General features: G+C 41.7%; 2 protein-coding genes across 2 annotated transcripts; one reads left to right on the top strand and one right to left on the bottom strand.

Annotated features, from left to right (window-relative positions):
• The first annotated feature begins 454 nt into the window (after positions 1–454).
• LOC134616295 (alanine aminotransferase 1-like) lies at positions 455–8,723 on the top strand. Its single transcript, XM_063461046.1, has 11 exons — positions 455–538; positions 648–737; positions 818–926; positions 2,826–2,959; positions 3,046–3,289; positions 3,396–3,475; positions 3,569–3,705; positions 5,386–5,560; positions 6,831–6,986; positions 7,101–7,213; positions 7,405–8,723. The coding sequence occupies exons 1-11, from the start codon at positions 464–466 to the stop codon at positions 7,493–7,495; spliced, it is 1,404 nt and encodes a 467-aa protein (XP_063317116.1). The 5' UTR covers positions 455–463; the 3' UTR covers positions 7,496–8,723.
• On the bottom strand, positions 7,776–9,748 carry LOC134617315 (ATP-dependent RNA helicase DHX30-like). The gene is given in 8 exon segments (XM_063462525.1): positions 7,776–7,925; positions 8,009–8,202; positions 8,267–8,348; positions 8,447–8,653; positions 8,731–8,906; positions 9,008–9,112; positions 9,213–9,282; positions 9,374–9,748. Coding segments are annotated over 8 exon segments (1,359 nt in total).

The raw sequence follows: 9,748 nt of genomic DNA, 5'->3' as shown, positions 1-9,748 counted from the left end.
CAGTAGAGAGGGAGAGTCTTTCTTAGACATTTTCTTCTAAGGAAAATATTAACCTTCTTCTAACCTTTGTGCCACGATGAAAGCTGTTCAGTGGCACATACCACATGGCACATAAGTTGTTGTCCTGTTTATTCCTATTTAAACAGGAGGCACTAAGAGAAGATACTTTAACGTGCTCTGTCATGCATAGTCATGACCAAAAGTTTATACACAATGCAGAAGTAAAGCATCGAATTGTACACTGGAGTTAATTCAAGAAGTCCGTCCTTTCAGCACAGGGTCTGTTAATAAGGCACATATTGCCTAATTCTGTGCACATCCAACTAAAAAACAAGTCCTTTGGTGGTTCTGCTCACATCAAGCCGAGAAGGAAGAAAAGACTCAGCTCACCTCCTCCACACTTCTGTTGGTCTGAACAAAGAGGGTTACAGTAATATTTGTCCTGCAGGACATCAATTCAAACATGTGGAACATGAAGCGGTTAGAGTATGGAGCCCTGGCAAGACGAGCAAACCAGATCAAGGACGAGCTCAGACAGGCAAGAAAAACTATACGCAGAGTTGTAATATAGGGAGCATAAACCAGAGTTAGTTATGCTGTCTTTGTTGTAATATCTTTAACCTTTGCTTTCAATCCCTCTTCTACAGGGAATGAGAAGACCCTACAAAGAAGTGATCGATGTCTTCCAGGATGATTTACACAGGGCAGGAATGAAACCTCTGACATTTGTCAGACAGGTAAACTTGGACCTTTACACACTGTGTAAACTCATTACGTTTCCTTTGAGTAAGGATGTCCGTGTTGCACTTTTTCACAGGTTCTTGCAGCATGTGTTTACCCGCCGCTTATCAACAGCAACAATCTGCCACTTGATGTAAGACAGAGGGCCCAGGAGGAGCTGGGAAGATGTGTTGGAGGGAGTGTAGGTGAGGGCAACGTATGCGGTCTAATGATGTGAAAAAAATGAAAATGGTGTATCTGCAGTAACCGCGTGGTGGCAGAAATATCAAAAGACTAAAACCTCCAAAACAGGGCCGATGGCATCAAAACTATCTACAGATGCAGATCTACATTCAATTCAATTCAATTCAATTCAATTCAAAAATAAAATAGATGTTTATGTATTAAAAAATAAGGTTTGCAAGGATTCTTAAAGCTACATACACTATTGTAGTTGTAAAGCATAAACAATTTTTTGTTTTAAGTTTTTTAATTCATAAAGTTGGGTGAGAATATCTTACTTTCCTTGTACATGCTGCCGTTGGGAATAATATTTAAAAAATATAACATTTCCTCCCACTGTTACGCCGACGACATACAAATTTATTTCCCTTTGGATGTCTCTACTTCTCTGCAACCTCTATTCAACTGTCTAAAAGAGGTCAAAACTTGGTTATCACGTAACTTTCTTAGACAAAGTTATAGTTTTTGATAGTCACACTCCGCTGGACCAACTAACTGATGCCTTAGGGCCTCTTGCTAGCCATCTCTCGCTCACTGTAAGAAACCTTGGTGTTTTCCTGGACAGCTCTTTCAAGCTCAAGAAACAGATCTCCACTGTGGTAAAAACAGTTTCTACCAGCTGCGTCAGATAAAGCAAAGCCATACCTTCCCTTGAAGGATCTCGAAAAGCTTATCCATGCTTTTATCACTTCCAAATTGGACTACTGTAATTTCCGCTACTCGGGCCTCCATATTCTTCTCTTCACTGGCTCTAGTTAGTTCAAAATGCAGCTGCGCGTCTCTTAACTGGTACTAGAAATTATGATCACATCACACCAGTTTTAGCCTCCCTGTTGAATATCGCATCAATTTCAAAATTCTCTTACTTACCGTTAAAATTCTAAACAATTTGGCTCCCAGCTATCTATTTAAACTCCTCCATTTGTATAATCCTAATAGAGCGCTAAGATCGTCCAATCAGATGCTCCTGACGCAACCGAGGTCTCGTCTGAAGCCCAGAGGAGATCGGGCCTTTGCTATCGTTGCACCCAGACTCTGGAATAATCTCCCTCCTTATATTCGTTTCTGCGAGTCCATCCAGTCTTTTAAATTGCGTCTTTAAACTTATTATTTTACTCTGGCTTTTGATTCAAACTAGTTGGTTATTTCGTGGATAGTTATGCTGTTTACTCATATTTTTTCTTGCCCTCCTTTTAACTGATTTTATTCTAACTGGCTTATACTGTTGCTCTGACTGACTGTGAAGCACTTTGGTCAAATTGTGGTATTACTATGTGCTATAGAAATGAATTTTGATTTGATTTGATTCACTTAACCCTCCTGTTATGTTGCGGGTCAGATTGACCCAGAACAGAAGAGATGTCACATGTCATCTGCATCACTACAGAAAACGAAAAAAAAAAATCTAAATTATAAAAGAAAATTGTAAAATAATCAATACCAGTGTTTCTGACACTTTTGGATGAGTAAACATGCCCCGGGTCAAATTGACCCAGGAACATAATTGGTGTTCCTGGAAACCAACATAACAGGAACAACAGTAACAGGTCTCAACAGATTACAAATGAACTGCGCAGAAATGCTGTCGTACTCTGGCATCTATGCTTATTATATACATAAAAGTCTCTATACAGGAAGAATATGTAATAATAAAAAAGAAAAATTATTCCAATATAGTGTTTAATGAACTATAGGCTCATATAGACAAACATTATAAATACAATGAAATGTATATGTCTTATAAAACGGTTTAAAAAAGCCATTTTATGAATTCAAATCTAGGCAGAAAGTCTGCTTTGTTTTGCCGGATCAAGTTGTAGGTGTGTTTTATGTGAGTTAAAGTCTGTTTTCAATCTCTTCAGGTTCATATTCTGCCACAGCTGGTATACCAGAAATCATCCACAGCATCTCTGAATTCATAAAGAGACGAGACGGAGGAATTCCATCTCACCCCGAGAACATTTACATCAGCCCTGGCTCACAGTGGTCAATCTTGGTAACTCCATGATTACCGACATGCTGCATACATGTGTATGTGCTTTCTAATGGATCATCACAATCTCTCTTTTCTGTGCTTTCTAGAACATTCTCAATGTCTTAGTGAACCGTGAGGCTTCACCAAGAACAGGTGTGTTGATTCCAGTGCCATGCCACAACAAAACCGTGTTGTCCATAACGCAGTTGGGTGCAGTCGCTGTCCCTTATTACCTGAGTGAGGAGGAGGGATGGGCGCTGCAGGTGGAAGAGCTGCAGCGAGCGCTCGAATCTGCAAAGGGAGTCTGTAATCCTGTGGCTCTGTACGTCATCAACCCCGGAAATCCAGCAGGTATTTATTCCAGCCAGTGTGGGGATTGTCTACTGTAAGTGTTTGGTCTTTGTGTTACAGGATGAATATTATACCCTTACTTGTTTTTATGCCACACTGCCTGTAGGTTATGTTCAGAGCCAAAAATCAGTGCAAGAGGTGATCCGGTTTGCTTGGGAAAAGAGGCTCTTTCTTCTGGTTGATGAGGTGGAGAAGCTATTATCATCCATGCAAACATATTTTAAAAACCAGATGCACCTGTATAAATAAACTTATGGATGTTTACATGTTGCATTGCAGCTCTATCAGGACTGTGTTTATGGGGAAAACTGTGAGTTTGTCTCCTACAAAAGGACTTTGAGCGAGATGGGGCCTCCTTTCTCAGGCACAGTGGAGCTGGCCTCCTTTCACTCAGTGTCCAAAGGCTTCTTGGGAGAGTATGTGTTCAGTCCAGATGTGTATCTGGTTTGTAATGGATGATTCTCACAAAGCTTCAGGCAAAAATTAAACTGAAATGTAAAGAAATAAAGCAGTCAAATAAGCAATCTCACTACAAGATCAAAAAGATGAAGACGTTAGTATGCTCACTGATACTTATAACTTCTCAAGTTTGCACAACTACAAAGATGATCAGGATTTTTAAAAACTTATACACCAAACTTCTCAAGTTTGTTAACTGCATTACAAATATTATTTCTCTGTATTGTTGAGTTTTAAGAAACCTTATCTTGAAAAACGCAAATGTGACATAAGCTACTCTCTACAGTTTATGCTTTTTTCAGAAGAGAAGCAGCCAGGTTAATATGCTAACCAGTGCAATGGTTACCCTGATGCTGGCGGCAGTTAGTGGCACCTCTCAGCCTTCTAGTAGATACACCTACAATGTAATTTAAAACTCCTACATCACTTTGTTCTCGAGTTATCACATTCACAAACTTGGGTGCCCATGTTGTCTGTCAGTCTTTCATGGCTGTTAGGTAAAAACTTCCAAAGTTGATTGCATTGCATGACTTGCATCGTGACAATTACACTTTTGTGTTTAACATATATTTTCTGTGTTAATAGTAGAAATGTCTTTTTGAAATTCATGCAAATGCGTACTTTGGACATTTTCTTTAGACTGGTATGAACAAAGAGATCATTAACCAGAGTCTCATTGTAAGTTTAAACACTTCTTATACAAGTTAAAATACTGTCATGAACTAGCCGTGTGGAGGCAGATGAGGACCCAAACGCAAACACTGAACTGAGGGAGACATGCACATAAATACACAGAGGGTTAACGAGGGAAGTGGGAGCACACGGGGAACACAGCTGACACAGATAATCATAACGAGACACGGCAGGAGTAAACATAACACTGACGGGAGACTGTCAAAGTAAAACAGGAAGTACACAGAGGTGCAGACAGGAGGGGAGAGAGAGCACAGGCATAGCGGGCTGGGGAAACATGGAATAAAACACAAGGAGGGGAGACGAGGGCTCACAGATACACAGAGGGGCACACAGGGGGTAAAAGTCACAAGGGGAAATCAAATAAGGAACAATGTAACAGAGCAACCCAGGAACCATGGCCTAAATAAGGAACAAAATACAAAAATACATGAAAACTAAGAATGCTGGGCCAACATGGCCCAGGATCATGACAAATACGGAACTTAAAAGTATCACAGGTGTAACAGTGACGCTGCCAGGAGCAAAGGTTAGTGGATGAGTGCAAAAGAGAGGCGAAGAAGAGAGTGCAAGCAGGGTGGAGAGGGCAAGAGTCAAAAGGAAGGTTGTGTGTCCAGTATATCCACTATCCTTCCTCTGCACATGTCCAAACCATCTCGGTCTCAAACTATGTCTCCAAACTGCTCAACCTGAGCTTTCCCTTTGATGTACCAGCTGTTTTGAGCTGGCAGGCAGGAGGTAAAGAAGAAATCTTCATAGGATGTAGTAAAGAAGGGCATGCAGAGGGTTGGTGTGTCACAGGAGGATGGTAGGGATAGTGTGAAATGAAAATAAAAAATCTAATTCAGTGATAAACTGGTCATCCACTGAGAGTGATCATGAGAAGCAAAGCTCCAGAACAGCTACGTTTTTTGTTGTTTCTACATGTAAGTCTCTTTCATTAGGTGTGGTCTCCGTGCTGGATATGTCGAGCTGGTAAATCTGGATCCTGCTGTCATGAAATACATCCACACACTTTTCTCCAAAGATGCTTGTGCACCAGTTTTAGGTCAGATTGCCCTGGATCTGATGACGGACCCTCCAAAGCCAGGAGACCCCTCATACCCGCTCTATAAACAGGTTGGACCTGAGAACTGTACTCTTGTTTAGCTGAGGACGACCAACTACATGTAGCGCTAGGGATGGGTACCGGTTTCTGACATAAACGGTAGTAACCAGACCGAAAAGCAGGGCACATTTCGGTGCTTTATTTCGGTGCTTTTTTTTTTTTTCCTGAGATGTGATACACTTTAGATTCTAGCCAATCATTTTACGTTTCCGAGGATAGTAGGCGGGTCCAGGTACGTACGTGCTTTTAGAGCAGAGCTACAGATTAAAAATGCCCAAGGCAAAGCGGTCAAAAGTCTGGCTGTACTTCACAGCAAAAGATGCAAACTCAGCAGCCTGCAACAAGTGTTTCAAGCTGATACTGTGATACTGTGCAAAGGAGGTAACACCTCGAATCTGATGAAACACCTGGCGACGCATAGCGTTTTTTTAAAAGCCGAGAAATGCACCGTATTTGATAGCTTGCTGTGAGACCTCACACCGAGCACATCTACTGCGGGTGTGGTGCCTGTTATCGGACCCGGAGTTAGCAACAACAAGTCCTGGTCCCTAGCCCTGCCAGTGTAGCAGAAATGATGACGGATGATGATGGCAGCAGCAGCCGTTCTTCTCTGCGTGAGTAGCTTAATGTTGTTCGTGTGTAATTTACGTTGAGTAGGCTAACCACGTTATTACATTAATCCATGTAAGGTGAACTAGCAAACACCGTCGTAGTTACATGCGGCTGTCTTCTTGTTTGATGGCAGATACTCCCTTCACTCTGGCCAAAAAGGCTAAAATGACCAAAGAAAAAGTGGAAAACAGTTAAACATGAGAGGTTTTTGGACAAAGTTTGTGTTTTTTCCATTGTTTAAGCACTGCTTCCAGCCAAGAGTGATACCATATATGCCCTATAGCTGCAGAAAAGGCTAACATTGTTATCTTTTTACAAAAAAACAGCTAAACATGAGAGGTTTTTGGACCAATTTTGTGTTTTTTCCATTGTTTAAGCACTGCTTCCAGCCAAGAGTGATACCATATATGCCCTATAGCTGCAGAAAAGGCTAACATTGTTATCTTTTTACAAAAAGAACAACTGAACATGAGAGGTTCTTGGACCAATTTTGTGTTCTCCATTCTTTAAGCACTGGTTTGAGCACCGTTTAAGCACCGGCACCGTTTCAAAAGTACCGGTTTGGTACTGGTATCGGATAAAACCTAAACGATACCCATCCCTATGTAGCGCTGTAGCTGTTTTTGATAAAGAATTTGCCATTTTTCTACAAGCTGATGTCTTCTGCAGGAGATTGAGCACATCAGGACTGTGCTGGTTCATAACGTGAAGAGAGTCCACGAGGTTGTCAACAGCCTACCGGGATTCAGCTGCCCACCCATTGAAGGAGGATTGTTTGCGTTCCCCAGACTGCACCTCACACCAAAAGCCATTCAGAAAGCCAAGGTTACAGCAGAAATGCAAGAGGATGTATTACATAATCAGTGCTGAAGCCCTTTGAACTTTCTCCTGGTTCATTTTCCTGAAATGTATTTTTGTTGTTTTCCTTGGATATTTCAGGAATTAGGACTGCAGCCAGACGCATTCTACTGTACGAGACTGCTAGAAGAAGGTGGAGTGTTTACCAGTCCTGGTTGGGAGTACGGACAAAAGGAGGGCACCTACCACATCAGGTACAATACAAGTCGGGCACTCTTCAAAATACATAGAGAAATTATAGATATTATATAAAGCAATTTTATTTTTGGTATGAAACAAAAAATCAGTTCTATTGTTAAAAGAAGTCTGTGTTTAGACTGCAGATGGATTCATTTCATGGTCCAAGTCCCAAAGTCTTTTTTTTTTTTTTTTTTTGTCTCTGCAGATTTTGCATCGCGGTCCCTCAGGATGTCATGGAGGAATTACTGAGACGCCTGAGCAGCTTCCACATGACATTTATGAAGGATTTTTCTTAAAGAAAAAGGAAAAGTTTCCTCTGGAGTTTCTTTTTTCTGTAATCCCATAACTCTATATAGAAAATCAAACCATTTTTGAAACAGCGATGTTGATTTTAATAAATATGACATTTATTGCATACAATCTTTGGTCAGCCACTTTGGTCACTACCCATTAGAGTAAGATCCAGCTTCAGCTTTTCAGAAAGCAACTAATCATATATTTCAAGTTCCAAATTCAAAGGAGGCCTTACATCAGCCATCATTAAAAAAAAAGTGGCAACAGACAATAGTGTGTTCTTTAAAGAGTTCCTGATAAATTCAGTGATTTCACAATAGACTCCAGCACTAAAACAGCAGCGCCTTCCTGCTGAACTTTCCTCCAGCCCAGAACAGCTCTACTGAACACCAGATAGTCACTGCAGCTTGAGCCACTCAGAGCCTCTTTGGCCTGGACAAACAGAAAGCAGACGACTCAGTAACAGCTTAGCAAACAAAAATATGGCAAAATGTATTATGGTGAAGACATCTCACCTTGTTGACTAGTGCTCTGTTCTGCAAGCTGTTGTGGAAAGGGTCTCTAGTGAGACAGGCAGCTACAGACAACATAGGCAGAACACATCTAAACATGCTACTTAGGACTAATATTTTGCCCAGCCGTGGGTCACATGACATGCAGGCGACACGATCCCCTAATGGAGTCAGTGTTTCGGTCCTGTCCAGGACTCCTGCAAAACAAAATTGTATCAAAATGACAAGACAACAAGTAAAGACAAGTAAAGACGCACTTACCTATATCTTGTAGATTACGGACAGCGTCTCTCACAGACTCTGGCTCTGGGCTGTCCAATACTTGGGATAAGATATCTACAGCCTACGAGCACCAAAAACGATAAGCCATTAATAAATATAAAATGGAAAAAAATTTAAATACAGATACAAGAAAGAACAGGACAAAAATGATTCCAGTACCTTTGAGTTTGGACTGTGGATTTTAGCCTGCACTACTAAACTCTCAAGCGTGGTGCGCAGGATCTCAGGGATGGGAAAGGGAGGCATGGATTCCAGCTGTTTTCTTGAGAAAAGGTGGTAGGACTGTCCCGGCTGACACCGGCCTGCTCTCCCTTTTCTTTGTGTAACATTTGAACGGGAAATCCAAACTGTATCCAGACAGGACACCTGGGGGGGAAATAAATAAATAAAGAGATTACTTTTGCTGACATTTTTCTGGAATAAAATCAAATACCAATACTAACCTTAGTCCGTGGGTCATAATTCTGTTCTTTGTGAGTTCCTGCATCCACCACGTGAACAATGTCATCTATTGTAACTGAGGTCTCAGCAATGTTTGTGGCGAGGTCAATCTTTCTTTGTCCCACTTGGGGGCGCTGGAACACAGCCTGGTGGTCAGCCACTGATAAACTTGAGTGCACTAAAAGAAAAACAGAACCAAATTATAAACTGGTTATAGGTGGGGAACCTTTTTTCCAGAGGCCAAAAAGCAGGCCTCTGGAAATCCATCTCCTTACTTACAGGGCAGGATCATCTGGGAGCCAGAGGAGAAGCGCGGTTTTTCCTCGAGCTTCTCTTGAACAGCCTTTATGTCCTGCCATCCCGGGAGGAAACACAGCACTGCACCTGAAGAATGAGGGGAGAGGAGTTGTTGTAAAATATGACTTAACCCAAAATTTCAAACACTATTATTTAAAGTGAATTAACAGCTTGTTAAAATAGGCACCTGGTTCTCCACATCTGTCAATGTGTTCGATGACATCAGCGACTAAATCAAGATCCGGTGTAGCATCGTTCTAAACAAGACAAAGACGCAGAGCAACTCATGAGTTTGGAAAAAAAAAGAAAATGTGTGAAAAACAAAAATCTGGCAGATGTGATTTCCACCTCTTTGTCCGTCTTCACCCTTTCTGGGATCTGAGACTGACGCCCCATCTCCTTTAGTACATCTTCCAGGTACTTGTCTTGTACTGGGTGCATGAACCCTGGCACCTTTACGATCGGGCAGCCGCCAAAGTGCTGAGCCAGCCTCTGGTTGTCCCCAGTGGCACTCATGAGAACGACCCTCAGGTCAGGGTTCTTGTTCAGGCTTGTGCGCAGCAGAGCCAGCAGCAGGTCTGTGTTTATGTCTCTCTCGTGGACCTCGTCAACCACCACGTGGCTGATTCCCTTCAGGGTTGGGTTTGACTACAGCTTCCTTTGCTTTAGTATAATTGTGCAGCAGCTGTGGTTTAAAATCCACAGCTCCATCTTTTTAGGCAT

Source organism: Pelmatolapia mariae, linkage group LG18 (assembly GCF_036321145.2).
Source record: "Pelmatolapia mariae isolate MD_Pm_ZW linkage group LG18, Pm_UMD_F_2, whole genome shotgun sequence".
In the NCBI taxonomy this organism is placed as follows: domain Eukaryota; kingdom Metazoa; phylum Chordata; class Actinopteri; order Cichliformes; family Cichlidae; genus Pelmatolapia; species Pelmatolapia mariae.
The sequence above is the reverse complement of the archived record's forward strand: the minus strand, read 5'-3'. Positions and strand labels throughout refer to the sequence as shown.

Coding starts and splice junctions, on each gene's coding strand:
- LOC134616295 (XM_063461046.1), top strand. CDS start 464: ATGTGGAACATGAAGCGGTTAGAGTATGGAGCCCTGGCAAGACGAGCA. Junction 738..817: donor CTCTGACATTTGTCAGACAG/GTAAACTTGGAC, acceptor ACTTTTTCACAG/GTTCTTGCAGCATGTGTTTA. Junction 3,706..5,385: donor TCCAAAGGCTTCTTGGGAGA/GTATGTGTTCAG, acceptor CTCTTTCATTAG/GTGTGGTCTCCGTGCTGGAT.